The sequence below is a fragment of the Artemia sp. Qi Xiang Cuo genome, chromosome 18, assembly GCF_049724085.1.
Source record: "Artemia sp. Qi Xiang Cuo chromosome 18, ASM4972408v1, whole genome shotgun sequence".
Lineage (NCBI taxonomy): Eukaryota > Metazoa > Arthropoda > Branchiopoda > Anostraca > Artemiidae > Artemia > Artemia sp. Qi Xiang Cuo.
In genome coordinates, this window is record NC_142811.1 from 40247484 (window position 1) to 40263252 (window position 15769).

The following is a 15769-nucleotide window of genomic DNA, read 5'->3' on the forward strand; positions in this document are numbered from 1 at the left end:
GAAAAGCTAAAAGGACGTGGTAGGGGGGATTTACCCCCCAATGCCATTTGAATCTTAGAAATGTGAATTAAAACTTCCAATTTCTAATCAAGGGATCCCCCTTTGAAGTTCCTACAACTCCTACCATACCAAGTATCCTGAAAAAAAAAACTAGATATATAGACATATTTTGATGCACGGCCGTCACGTATTGGAGGGAGTGGGATGACCCCCTAATGTTTTTGGGCGCTCGGCAAAAAATTTTTGTTTGGTTAAAAAAAGACCACGAAAATACTGGCATGTCATCTACAAAAATCTCGAACTTGGTCAGTAAACGCAGCAGTTTTACCGACTCCTGTCATGATTTTACAGATGGTGCTACTATTAGCCATTTGGTTAAATAAAGAGCATTGATATAGTGACATGACATTTACCGAAATCTCAATCTTGGTCGGTAAATGCAGTGGTTTTACCCATTCATGCAGTAATTTTATGGATCTTAATCTAAACGGACATTATGCTAATTGTTATTAAAAACAGTTGGTAAATATCACCAGCCAGTCGGTAAAAATACTCGTTCCCATCCAAACATCTTGGCTAGTAACGACCCTGTACTAAAGTCATATCGCTCTTTACTTAGGCAGCTCTTAATGCTGCCTATGAAAGATAGATTCCTATTTTGTTTGTAGTTAAAAGAAATGAAAATGTCTTCCCACCTCCTGGTATTCAGGTGTCTTGCTTCAAAATCCAGTACGAACAGTGGCACCAATTCGCAAGAATGTGTTTTTCAAATTCCAGGTGGGCGATTTTGCTGTTTTCCATTTTTTAAATGAAAATACACTCCTAAAAGTATGTAACAAAAAAGAGAGATACTTTTAAAAAGCTATGGGGGAAGGGACGGGGCAAAAACAATAGGAGGAAAATGCCCCCTCTCCCACGGCATCACTGAGTACAAGTTTTTGTCTGCCTTATTTGGGTCCCAACCACATATTAATCTAAATTGCCACTATAATTCACACGCTGTTCTTTCGTGGCCGATATTGCTGTCAACGATATTGTTTCAAACTGTGTGAAATTAGACAGCCTAGGGGTTAAACAGATAAAAAACTGTTGTTGGTAGAAAACGTGTAACTTCCAGTGGCATTTAAAGAGTAAGTCTCTGAAACGTAGACTGACTTTTTAACCACCTTTCTTTCGGCAGCCATTTTATTTATATTTTTCCACAATTGAAGAGAAGTCGTGGCGAAAGATCTGATTAGGAATTGTTGCATCCTCAAAGAATACCGACGGCGCTGAACCTCAAGGACTAAATTTCACAAAGAAACTCTTATCAGTTCCAACTTATCACAGCTAATTTGAAGAATCTGATGTTCAATATTTTCTTATTGATTGACACTCAATTATTCCATCCCAAGAAAAATAACTTCCACCCCCCCCCCCCATATAATTTCCCGGACAAGTCTACACCTCCGTTTTAGGTCTTATTTGGAGGAGGGGGCGAAGAACTAAGACTGTTTTTTTCATTGAGGGAGAGACTGCGGAAGGACTATTTTTCTTAACCCATTTGGAAGGAAACAACCATTCTGTAGGATTGCAGGAGGATATATTCCCAAAGGATGTGTACGAAAGTAGCTTGGTTATAAACTTATTAGTGTATAAAAATAAATAGCCTTAAATCAGTGCGTTCCCGTTATTCTAGGAATCTAGACTAGCGGATTAAGGCATATTCACAATGGAATCTAGAGTAGATACTTAGCGGTTGAAAAATAAAGTACGAGTACCTTTTCGTACCTTTTTTTTAGTACCTTTAGATTCCTTTTTTTATGCTCTTTCTAAATGTCAGTCACTTTTCTGACGATGCACTCCACCCAAATACCACCAATGGTCCCATATATACTCTACCCAAACACCACCAATGGTCCCATATATACCCCTAATAACTAATATAGTTCTCCATTAATTAAGTTCCTTGATACGTCTTCAGTTCTCTGTTAAACCGGATTTCTACATTCTAATCCAGATGATATACAGTTTTGCCTGTGATTGATCGCAATATTGAATAAAAATATTATTTGAAATAATTATAACAAAGTTAATAATAAGGGGAGTAAACATGATAATCTGATTAATAAGAACGACCTGCATATCAAACACTTCGTGGTAACGAACTGTAAGTAAGAAGCGACTCGGCTTAATAGTAACCGAAACTCTAAAAAGGATTTTGATAACAATCAATGCATCAAAATAATTGGATTTTTCTGCTGACTCCAAATATATAAAACTCATTACATGAATTTTCCGTGAGGAGGAACTTTCCCGAGGAGGGGGGGGGGAGGATTCACCAAAATTCATTTACGGAATTCTTTTGTTTGTCTTGCTTCCTCTTTGGCGACTCAATTTTACATGTAAAGATATTCTGGGGGAATCGTTCGTGGGAAATTTTCTGCGGGAGGGGTTGTCTGGTGGGATTTTCCATGTGAGAAATTCTCCACGGAGAAATTTCCCATGGAAGAAACTTTCCATTGTCCTGCCAATCTCTCTTTAGCTATTTCCTTATCACTAATTGTGACCCCGTTCCTGTCTTTAGCTGGGACAAGCCCAGATTGACTATTTCCTCTCAGTTTTAACATGCCAATACTCTCCAACACTTAGCCTAGATTATGCTGCTGGTTTGAATATCCTAGATGAAGATGTTAACAAGATGAATGTTTGTTGGAGGTTTTGATAGTTCAGAGCGCAAGAACAGGCCTAAAAATTAACATCAAGAAAACTAGGTCGCTTAGACTGGAAATAAGTGAAGGTGAGGAGGCGATGTTAGGTAATATAAAGATCGATCAAGTGGATAGTTTCACCTACCTATGTAGTATTATGTAGTAAAGATGGTTTATACAGTGCAGATGTTATAGGTAGAATAGCACAGGGTGTTTTTTCACAGAAGAAAAAAGTTTGGAAGAATAGGAAGATAAGTCTGTATACCAAGCAGGTCTCCTAATATACGGTCTGGTCTGCTCGTTTAAAGTTTTAATGTTGTTTCTTACTTTCTGTTGAAAAAATTTGGATTAAGGTTAATAACAGTGGCTGGTACTCATCCCAACCACGCTCAACTTCTAGATCTGAGTAAAACCGGTTTCTCTGTCTCCATTCGGAAATAATTAACGTGCCCTGATCGAGATAAACTACTATGCGGGTACATTTTAATTTTTATTTAATGTTAATGTTCTTTTAACTGTAACACACGTACGATAAATGATAAAAGAAACTAGTCAAACGGGTATCTATCAACAGAGAATTCGATCGCAAATCGCGGTTTGTCATGGCGTTTACAATATTTAAACTATTGTTTTTTGGGGTTTAGGGGGGGGAGTACCTAGGTTAGGTTACGTATTTAACATATGGTCTGCTTTACCCCCCCCCCCCTGATGTGTAAATATATAGCCGACATTTGTTTCTAAACTAATATTTTTTCATCCTATTTTGTTTTATTTCATTAGCATTAGCCAAACTTCACTTCTCGCGTGTGTTACATATAATAGAGCAGTACCTATTTAATATATAGGGTTGGTTAGGTATTTAACTAATGTGTTCTGGGCGGCCTGCTTTTTAATTCTCTGTTATAGTTTCCATAATTTTGTCACTGAAGTATTATATTTTCATCTTATTTTGGTATATTTCATTATGATTAGCCTAAGTTAACTACTTCAGTGTGGTCGGGATAATACACAAGTGCCCAGTGGCTCTCCAGATGCTATAATAAAAAGTTAGACATTTTTAGATTGCTAATTTTATGCCGTTTTCATGGTTTTGTTCGCGTTTTTGACAATACATCCCCATCCCCTCACTTCCTCTATATAGTCCTAGGCCCCCTTTGTCGGGAGTACGAGGATGACCTGGAACATTTTCTGAGCAACTGCCAATATTTGGAGAATTTAAGGAATAGCTTTATTTTGGGGATGTACCAAGGCTCCCAAGTCTCTACTTTAGCTACTTAAAATTCCACTTATAACTACTTTTGGCTATCCTGAAAGGAGTTAGGTTAGGAAAATAAAACTCAGGGATGGATCTACAGGCTAAAGTATGTCCTGGGATGGTGTTTTGAAGTACCTAGCTCTACTCCTTCTCCCTCTAGAGGGTCCTGAAATTTGTCTACATGACAGGTTCTAGGCCTACACCCATTGAAACTTTGACAAAACAACATTTTACCTTAATTTTCAGTAATCAGTTTCTTTTCCTCTGGTTTTAGTTTTGAAAATGCAATTCCTGTTATTTGAGTAGGCCTAGAATTTTAACCCATGGCAATGTTTTTTTTTCAAAATTTAGGAAATGTTTTTGCATATCTCTAAAACCTAATAACTTGGGATTGAGCAAAGTTTTGAATCTGAAATTTTTTTGTTGTACTTCATTTAAGCAGAAGATCTATTTTGCAAGGATTCACTTTTATAACACACAGATTTTTAAAGGCCATCAAAGGTTAGGACCCTCTAGAGGGAGAAGGAGGGGAGGTAGGTGCTTTGGAGTACCTTCCCATGACATACTTTAGCCTGTAGACCCATCCCTGAAAGTTTCATTTTCCTGACCTAGCCCCTTTCCAAGATAGCAAAAACCAGCTAAAGTAGAATTTTACCAATAAAATTCGGTAAAGTTCTACGAAATCATATTATTGAGTTAGGACTAAAGTGAATACACCATTCGATGCCTTTTTTTTATGCCGATTACGAATATAATAATCATTTCTATCAGAAATGAGTTTCAGCCCCCCCTCCTTTATAGCCTAGGCCAATTCAGGATTCGGTTAGGTATAGCCTATATCGGGGGGGGGGGGCTGAAATTCATTTCGGATAGAATTGCTTATTATATTCGTAAACAGCATAAAAAAAGGTATCGAATAGTGTATTCCCTTTATTCCTAACTCGATAATATGATTTCGTAGAACTTCCAATGGCACCTCTCAAACAATTACCCTATTAATTCCAGAAAATAACCTGGAAACAAAGTTGCCTTAATTATCAAAATTTTGAAAACAGTTGGCTTTATTTAGTTTCCCAGGGTGGCAATTCTCCATAAATACCGTACGGCCCGTCGCAGACGTTGGTAAGCCTACCCTAGGCTTACCAACAAATGATGAGCTCAAATTTGTCAATTAAGCCAAAAGTAAACTATACTTACAATTGCTTAAATTTGACCTTTAAACAGCCTATAGCAAACAATTGACTTTAAATCCGATCCAACTTAAGTTGCGTTTATGCCAACTATTTTACTGCTTGTCACCTAATTAACCTTTAAATTAGGCTAGTCAAAAATCCAAGAAATTAGTACCGGTTTTTTCTTAGGAGAAATCGTCCACAGAGACTTCCATCTTCGCCAAGTCATCCTTTATCCAAAAACTAGAAATTAATCCTGACTAGAAAAAACACCACCATTCAGTTCACTATAATTCAAACCATTTTTAAGAAACACCATCCAAAACTTGTTATTACATTTCTCCACTGCACAGACTTTTGTTACTTTGAAGATAGTCAACTATAGCCATAAGGCTAAAAGGCGGGGATTACTGATAATGCGATCAGGCAAGGAATGACTAAAAAAATTTCCATACGGAAACGCATGGGCAGGAGCGGAAGCAATAATAAAAAATAAAGACATTCAATTAGAGCGTGCCGAATCTGTCAATGTTTGAAAGGGCCAGGGTGTTGCCAATGCAATACAACCGATCAAAATATATGTTTTGTAGATTATATTTTTTGAATGCATAAAATATAGCTATTGGCATTTCTGTATATATTGTTAACGCTAGCTAGAACTATGTCATTTTAATTCTTCCTTAGCTTAGATCCACCCGTGCCTCCATGGTCACCCTGGGCATCAAGGAGGGGCCGGTGGCACCTTCAGCAACAGTTTTCGATCAATAGTAGTTTTTTGCAATAAATTTGTGTGAGGGCTGAAGCCATCCTCATTAGTCATTACTGTCCCGTCCATCCTCATTAGTCATTACTGCCCCGTAAACACCTTTGATTATGAAGATATCTAAATCCCGCATCAGAGTCAACGCTCCAGCGTTACCTACAGTAATGAGCCATAAGACTCATTACTAAAAAAAGACATGTTGTCTTTTTTTCAGAGCCACTTCTTGCCGAAGGGGTTGGTCGTGAAAACTTCAGAGGGAAATAATTCGATTGGAAATTAAAACTTCTAGTGCCCTTTTTAAGAGCCATACGTGATCGAGGGCAACCAGATGCCCCCGAGCCCTTTTTAGCTGCCCTCCCCCAAAGACATCCGAAAAATTTTGAGACAGCCGTTTTGTTCAAAAGAGTCTAAAGGTCAAATAACTATCGCTCCGGGGATGACATACAACCCCATGGCCCCTGGGGCTAGGGCTGTAAGCTATGCAAATCGCCCATTATTTACATATAAGGCTTGTTATTGGGAAAAGGGGGGATTTTTTTATCCTGCCTCTCCAAAAAGCCTTAGGGTATTAAGGTAGAACTTTCAGGAGACGTTGACGGGGAGGTCAAACAAAATTAAAACACACTATCAGCATGTTGGTTGTCAAAAGGGCGTATCAGCAATATCTAAGGAACGGCTTGCCTTGCCCTTTTTAGATCCCCTGATCGAAATTGTGAAAATCCATTTTGTTTAAAATAGTCAAAAGGTCTAATAACTATGCATACTCGTGATACCATGCCCCCAACAGCCCCCGGATAAATATTGAAAATTGTGCAATTTGTACAGTGTTTAAATACCAGTTTTGAGAAAGGGCGGAATTATTGATTCCGGGTGTATACGAATAGGCTAAGGGTATTAATGTGAAACTTTTAGAGAATGTTATGCGGGATGTTGAACTATATCAAAGGACATGGCTCTGAGGCACCAATCTCCCCAATGGTTTGCTGCCGCCAGAATGAACTCCCAAAGAGGTTGAATTGACGTTTTCTGGCTATTGCATTGGGTAGTCGGAGATTGGACAGTCGAATTCCAAAATCAAACCTTGGGAAGCGCAGGTTTCAAAAATGGAGTGTGCAATATAAGTTCCCCCCAAAAATCGCACTATGTAGACTACATCTTTTACAAATGCCATCTAATTTTTTACACAATTTCTAGTCACAATTTCACATTTCTTGTTTTCAGTTTCATATTTCTACTACATAATTATATATTTTGATAATCAAATGACATTTGAATGTCTTAAAACAAAACATAGCTTTGACCCAAAATATTTGAAGCCCAGATTGGCCAATTCTTATTAATTACTACTTTTCTAACATTTTTTTTTTGTGCTAGATTCTACTACTGATATTTTATCACTGAATTCTAAGAGATTTTTATTTTGCAAATTTTTGGTTGGTGGTCTTTTTTATTTGGGTTTATTGTTTTTAGTTCGTTTGTTTTTTATTTTAACTGTTATTATCTGCTATCGTTATCTGTTATTATCTGATATCTGTTATCGCGTTGTAAGCTTTTTAGTTCTTCGAATTTGGGTTTCTTTCTCATTTTGATCTCCACGTTTTTTTTTTTTTTTTTTTTTTTTTTTTTTAAATCGTTAGCATTAATGTTATAAAAGTAATGTTTTTACTTTTATAACTTTAATAAATCAAATAATATTAACATTTTGATTAATAAATATCAGTATATGTATGTTAAACTGACAATGCACATTCATTTGTATTTTTTCAGTAAAGTGCAAATTTTGTTCTGGCCTTGGGAAGGCATAGGGGCTTTGCGCCCAACTTATGTTAATTTCTGCTCGTATTGAGTTTGACTTGGTTAATTACTGTAATTTCTGCTCGTTTTGGGTTTCATTTATTTATCAATGCTGATTCGTGGTAGTTTCACGCTTGGTAGATTATTTGATTCTAGTTTTGCTAATTTTCTGTTTAATGGAGTTCATTACTTTGCCTTGAAAAACTTGTTTTGTGGAGAAAGTTTTGTTTAATTAATTTCTGTTCGTGTTATATTGACATAGTCTTTTCAGGGAAAAAGAAAATAATACTTTAAATCTCTTCGTTTTTTAAGACTTTATAGTTTGGCCTACTATTTGTATGCCAGAGAAAAATTTTCAGCAATTTATAACAGCATAGCCTACACCTTTTTAAAAATCTGGACACAAATAGTACTGTTTAATTTAGTTTCATAACTCCTCTAGTTGACCTGTAATGGAAAACTTGATACCATTCGCGAAAAAATCTGCTTACTTTCTTTGATAGCTTGATACACTTACGCTATTTGGATTTGGTTAAATTTTAAGAGCAGAAGTAGCCCCGAACGTTTGAACATAATACCCTCAGTCGTTCTTGGGATACTGCTGAGATGCCTTATTGGGAATTAGCATTATCACAGTGCATTTTGATTTAATCTTAAGTCAACATTTAGTTTTTAAACATATAAAAATTGGATTTGAGGAAGACTAAAATCTATTCTATAAATCATATACAACAACTTTCTATATAAACTTTATATGCCCCCAGGGCATAGCTTATCATCCTTGTGCTGAGGGCTCTGAGAAGGCTATCATCCTAAGAGATTTAATTTTCAGCAAGTTCAACTATGTTTAACAAAATGAATATCTCAAAATTATGATTGGATGTGTTTGGGAAAATGGTGGGCATGAGTGGGGCGTTAGTCGTTCTCCAATCACTTTCAACTATTAAAAAGGCACTAGCCCTTTCAAATTCCAATCGAGTGAGCCCTTTTGAAGTTTCTACGACAGCTCTTTAAATAAAAACCTTATATGCCCCCAGGGCATAACTTATAACCCCTGCCCAGACGGCTGTGGAGGAGTGGTTGCCATTCTTAAAGACGTAATTTCCAAAAGTTTTAACTACGTTGAATAAAATGGCTATCTAAAAATTTTTATTGGATGTGTTTTGGGAAAAGGTGGGCGAGAGAGGGGGTTAGTTGCCCTCAAATCACTTTTGAGCATTAAAAAGGGTACTAGTCCTTCGAATTTCAAATCGAATGAGCCCTTTTTCCAGTTTCTACGACAAAGATTTCAATAAAAACCTTATATACCCCCAGGGCATAACTTATAATCCTTGCCGTGAGGGTTGTGGGAGAGTGTCCTCCTTAAAAATATGTTTTCTATCTGGAAATCAACTACCCTGAACAAAAAAGCTTTTATTGAAGTTTCTACGACAACGCCTTCTTTAAAAACCTTATATACCCCCAGGGCATAACTTAAAACCCGTGCCCTGAGGGATGTGGGGGAGTATCCTCCTCAAAAAGATATTTTCCATCAGGAAATCAACTACGCTGGACAAAATAGCTATTTCAAAATTTTGATTGGACGTTTTTGGGGGAATGATGGGCATGAGGGGGGGGGGGGGGCTAGTTGCACTCAAAAAACTTTCGACTATTAAAAAGGGTACTATCCCTTTCAATTTCCAAATGAAAGAGCCTTTTTTTAATTTTTTAAGGCAACGACTTCTGTAAAAACCATATATGCCCCCAGGGCATAACTTAAAACCCTTGCCCCGAGGGTAGTGGGGGAGTGTCCTCCACAAGAACACATTTTCTATCATGAAATCAGCTACGCTTAACGAAACGGCTATCTCAAAATTTTTATTGGATGTGTTTGGGGGAATGATGGGCGTGGGGGAGGGCGCTAGTGGCCCTCCAGTCACTTTCGACTATTCAAAAGGGTACTAGCGTTTTGAATTTCGAATCGTATAAGCTTGTTTTGAAGCTTTTACGACAAAACCTTCTATAAAAACCTTATATGCCCCCAGAGTAAAACTTAAAACCCTTGCCCTGAGGGTTGTGGGTGAGTGTCCTCCTCAAAATCATATTTTCTATCAGAAAATCAAGTACGCTGAACGAAATGGCTATCTCAAAATTTTGATTGGATGTGTTTGGGGTAATGATGGGCGTGGGGTGAGTATTTGCCCTCCAATCACTTTCGACTATCAAAAAGGGTACTAGCCCTTTGAATTTCTAATCGAATGAGCCTGTTTTGAAGTCTCTACGACAACGCCTTCTATAAAAACCTTATATGCCCCCAGGGCATAACTTGAAACCCTTGCCCTGAGGGTTGCGGGGGAGTGTCCTCCTCGAAAACATATTTTCTATCTGGAAAACAAGTACGCTGAACAAAATGGCTATCTCCAAATTTTGAGTGGATGTGTTTGGGGGAATGATAGGCGTGGGGGGGGGGCTAGTTGCCCTCCAATCACTTTCGACTATTAACACGGGCACTAGGCGTTTGAATTTTCAATCAAATGAGCATCTTTTGAAGTTTCTACGACTATGCCTTCTATTAAAATCTTATATTCCCCCTGGGCCTAACTTAAAACCCATGCCCCGAGGGTTTTGGGGGTGTGTACTCCTTAAAAATATATTTTCTATGTGGAAATCAACTAAGCTGAACAAAATGGCTATCTCAAAATTTTGATTGAATGTGTTTGGGGGACTGATGGGCTTGGGGGGGCTAGTTGCCCTCCAATTACTTTCAACTATTAAAAAGGGCACTAGCCACACCAATTTCCAATCGAAAGAGCCCTTTTCGAAGTTTCTACGACGGCTCCTTCGATCCGAAGTGCCCGGCTATGGAAAAAAAAACATTGTGCCCACATCGTTCTTTACTTAGGCAGCGCTAGCGCGCTGCCTATGATCTTCAGTTCTACATTTTAAAAGATACATAAAGAGTGAAGGATGTAAAGCGAAAAATAAAACAAATTATGGAATAAAGCACAGGACTGAATTGTGTCTAGCAGCATAATATTGCCAGAAATTTCATTGGAATCGTCACGGTGCTTTTGCCAATTTGGCTTTTTTCCTAAATTACTTTATGAACACTAAAGAAATGACATTTTGGCATGCAGTGTCAGGCTTTCGCAAACATGAAATTCCTTAAAGTTTAAGCAGTCGTCACATTAATGAACTTAAAACCTCTTTTTATAAGAACAGCAACATTCAAAATCACCCATGAACACAAGAATAGGAAAAATTTCCCCAAAATAGTTTATCAGCATTTCACCCCAAGTTTTTTTTTCAGCAAAATACAAACTGAAATACTTGGAAATTTGGGCTTTTTGGCGTCTTTTTCTATAACAGAAAAAATATCAATAGATAATCAAAGATAGATATACCAAAATAAAAGGGGGAAGTTACATATTGTTAAATATGTATCATCATGGATTCTAATGGTCCTCAAATAGCTACATTTAACACAGTGGTACCATACCTTTCGCAAAATATGTTCCAATGGTGTTCTCCTTCAGCCATTTTTTGAAAATGGCGATCAGTTGAAGCATTGATCTTATCATAAATGGGAAAGCCACAAAAACATCTTAACTATATTTGGATTCTAGGCAGCATTGACAAGCAAATTCAAGTAAGCAACAACAATGTTAAATAATAAAAACAATTTTCAAGGCACATTGTTGAAAAAAGAACCCGTCTTTTTAATGGATATATTTTGAATCATTTGTTCATTTGGAAGTCGAGTGTAGCCTATATGGTACAATGAGCAAAAATGTCCAAGCTTTAAAAGCGAAAAATGTTCGACGGTACTTGTATGATATATTGACCACAGCAAGTACTTCATAAAATGCAGGATCGTCTTAGTTAACACATTTTGCATTCAGCCTCGCTATACTTTACCCCTCCCCCTTCCCTAATGTGCAAATATATGGCTGAATTGTATAATTTCAATGCATTGTAACTTGTTTTCCGGTTTTTGTTGCGCCACAGTTACAACAGGTACACAAGACACAAGTTGAAACAACCGATAGAAAATGGTTCCATTGTAACTGAATCCCCGTGCAACTGAACCCCAAGCAACTGAACCCCTGTAACTGAATCCCCGTATAACCGAACCCCCGTGCAACTGAATCCCCATGCAACTGAACCCTCGTGCTACTGAACCCTCATGCAACTGAACCCTCGTGCAACTCAACCCCAATGCAACTCAGCCCTATTTAACTAAACCCCCGTGTAACTGAACCCCCGTGCAACTGAACCCCCGTGCAACTGAACCCCCGTGCAACTGAACCCTCGTGCTACTGAACCCTCATGCAACTGAACCCCCTTTAATTGACCCTCGTGCAACTCAACCCCCGTGCATCTCATCCCCATTAAACTAAACCCCCGTGTAACTGAACCCCCATGTAACTGTAACTGTGTGTAACCATGTAACCCTGTTACTGTGTGTTAACAGAACACAACTGATGAGCGAAAAGTGATGAAAGAGAGGGGTAATACCGAACTCTCAGCTACCATTCTTGGGAGACATCTGACAGTTTATAACCGACCATGGAATTCCTGTGTTGTTTTAAAGTCACTTTTCTTTGAAAGGCAGCGTAGCGGCAGAGTGCACCTGGCGACGATAAATCACATCAGTCCAGTTTTTGTCAGGAAAAAATTACTCAGTGATAATTTATTGCTCCCGCTAGCATTATGCGTTTCTAGGTCCGGGCCTAGGGACCTAGGGGTAAATCCAGGCCTGAGCGTGCACATATTTCCTTTTGGTGAATTGACTTTCCCTTTAAGCACTCTCTGAATCTGAAAGCTCTAACTTAATACACAAATCCCTTTTTGAGATATGCCATTTTGAAAATCTGCATGCACATAGTGTCTTTTTATATAGTTCAAGTTCCACCTCAAATACCCTATTCTGTCAAATTTTCAACTTGATATGCATAGCCTTAATAGTGCTAGTTTAATAGTAGCAGAGGTCGTAGTAGGAGCAGTAGTAGTAATAATAGTGTTGAATTAGTAGTAGTAGTAGCAGTATTAATAGCAATAGTAGCAGGTAGATGCCCCAGAAGTTTCATCTTGATACGCTAAGCTGTTCCAAAAAAAAAATTGCTGATACACCTGTATAAGCAATCTGTATGTTATTGCAAGTTACCAATTGTTAAAATTTAAGGTTTTTATAGAAGGGGTGATCGTAAAAACTTTGAAGGTGGATCTTTCGATTGGAAACTGAAAGTTCGATTTAAATTTAGAATAATCAAATGTAATCACAGGACAATCAGCCTTTCCCTCTTAACCGACACCCCCCCCCCCCCCCACACACCAACATACCAAAAAACAAAAAAAAAAAAATTTTTTAAAAATAGTTTGAAGATCAAATAACCATGCCTTTGGGGTTAACAACCCCACCACCAGCATCTGGGGCAAGGGCTGTAAGTTAAGCTAGTTGCTCATTGAAAACACATAAGGTTTTTGTAGAAAAAATTTTGTATGAACTTGGGGGGGGGGGGGGGCTCATTCGATTGGAAATCAAAATTTCCAGTGCACTTTTTCAGAGTTAAAAGTGATCGGAGGGCTTCCACCTCAGCCTATTTTTACCCCGATACATCCGATCTGAATTTTGGGACGGCCATTTTATTTAAAAAAGTTCAAAGGTTAAATAACTATACCCCAGTTAAATAACTATGGTTCTTAACCCTATTGTGTTTTACCCAATGTAGGCTACGTACGGTGGTTGAGTTGCACGAGGGTTCAGTAGCACGGGGATTCAGTTGCATGGGGGGTCGGTTATACGGGGGTTCAGTTGCACGGGGGTTCAGTTACATGGGGGTTCAGTTACACGGGGGGTTAGTTAAATGGGGTTGAGTTGCACGAGGGTTCAGTTGCATGAGGGTTCAGTTACACGCACACCATAGGAAATACATAATTTGGGCTATATATTTGCGCAGCAGAGAGGTTGGGGTAAAGTATAGCGGGGCTGCATACATAATAGGTATGCATGCAAAATGCGGTAACTATGATTATTCCGCATATTATGAACATGGATACTTGTATGATATAGCTGTGGTCGATGGTTCTAGGTGTTTACCCCCTCCCCCCGCGGGAAATATCCCCCCGGAAAATCCCCCCGTGGAAAATAAGACTTTCCAAATTTGAGAACTTTATTTCTTTAATTTCCGTAGGGGGAAGGAATTTTGGTACTTATGTGTAATGCGCCACTCACTCAACTTTACGCTGTGTAAAACTCAGGAACTAACCGGTTTCTCCGTTAGTTTTTTTTTTTTTAAAGCTTAGCACGAGACAAGACAAAGACAAGTGACAGAATATATGGGAAATATACAATTTGGGCTATATATTTGCACCTAAGGATGGGGGGGGGGTAAAATATTTGGACAGTTTGAAGTCAGCAAACAATTCTTTCTACGCATATGGCCACTAAAAATGACATAAGAATAGCGAGGTATCTGGAAATTTTGTTAACTAAAAAAAAAAGAAAAAAAAAAAAAAAAAAAAACAGTATAAAGTCAATGTGGTGGTCCATTTAAGTGTTTTTTTTCCAAAGTGTTAAGTGTTTTTTTTTTTCGTTTTTTCAAGTATTAAGTACTATTATTAGGTTAATGCAGTGTTTCATTTTAATTGTTTTATGATGATCGCCCATCAAAGTTTATGTTATTTGTGCCTTTCATTTATGTTATTTTATTGTGTTCATGGTCGTAAATTTGCCTTTAAAACACACTTATCTATCTATCTATCTAATATGCAGAATAATTGTACCAAACACATTTTGCATGCAGACCCGCTATACTTATACCCCCCCCCCCCCCCAATGTGCAAATCTATAGCTAAAATTTATTTCAAAAGGAACGAAGAGACTAACGAAAAAAACAGCGTGTTCTCGAATTTTACACAACGTATACTTGAGTGAGTGGCGCATAATACACAAGTACCAAAACTCCTTCCCCCTACAGAAATTAAAGAAATAAAGTTCTCAAATTTGGAAAGCCTTGTTTTCCACGGGAAGAGGTATTTACCGGAGGGTATTTTCCAGGGAAAGGTATTTTCTGGAGGGGGAGGGGGCAATCGCCGGGGGGTAAAGGCTTAGAACCTTGCTTTTTAACCCTTTCAAAATCTTTAAATGTGTTTACATATTCTAAATTTATTTTTTAGCTCTTGCATAAATTTCATATCCTTGTTTGAAACTCGTTTATACTGCTGTCCGAAATATGGTCAACTCATTTACCAATGACCCCGTAAAATTAGTTAAAGTTGCAGTATAATGTGGTTGCCCTTACGGTAGAATTTGGTCGCCGAAAAGCGATTGTTTCCCTAACATAGACAGCTTTTATTACCATACGAATCCATAGTCCGTAGGCATTAAGCGTAAAGGACGAAGTCCAAAGGGTTTATGGAGACAAACGTATGCCGTAAACAAAAGCAACATCTTCAAATCATGGAATTTTTCTACTGGGACATTATTACAATCAGACCCTCAAATTATATATTTCATAAACTGAAAATACTTTGTCAAATGAGGTCCCTGTACATGCACTTAAAAAAGGAGAAATTATATCATTCCAAAATTAACTATTCTTAAGTTCTTTGTTCAGCTGATGAAGTGTCAAAAGCAATTGATTCTATGTACATGCTTTTAGTTTATTCGAAGTCAAAGTTTAAAAAACTCATTTTCCTTGGGGCTTATTTGGCGCAATTTTCAAGGCAAAGAACAAGTATTTCTAGAAGTAACATGCACTTTATTTGCATCTTTATTATTTCAAGATAGTGACACCGGGTTGAAATTTCAGGCGGTTAAAATATTACTTAACCAGACAGACTTATTCGCACTTTTTCTCTTGATAAACGAAAATACCATAGAAAAACTATGCAACATGTCACTAGAGAAATCACTCGAGTTCAAATTTTGCTGGAGTTGACTCTAAACTCGTGTCGATATCGCCCCTTATTAAGTTTCGTTTATTTATATGTGTTGAAAACCACGAAGCTGTAAGAAGCTTATACAAGGGATACTAATTCACAAAATATAGAGGGAAGGAAAAGACAAGGATTTTTTTTTCATTTTTTCTAGGTGAAGAAAGAAAACCTAGGA

The 15769-nt window shown here is 37.7% G+C and overlaps 1 protein-coding gene across 4 annotated transcripts in view; it reads right to left on the reverse strand.

The window, feature by feature from the left end:
• LOC148941495 (disks large 1 tumor suppressor protein-like) overlaps positions 1-15769 on the reverse strand; it is a 172071-nt gene that overhangs the window by 108476 nt on the left and 47826 nt on the right. The window contains exon 1 of one of the 4 annotated variants that reach the window (XM_089104021.1): positions 5293-5495. The exons of the other annotated variants lie outside the window; for them this stretch is intronic. Coding sequence (XP_088960147.1) covers positions 5293-5346 — 54 coding nt within the window. The 5' untranslated portion in view covers positions 5347-5495. Of the gene's footprint in view, positions 1-5292; positions 5496-15769 lie in introns of those variants that run through there. 4 annotated transcript variants of the gene reach the window in all.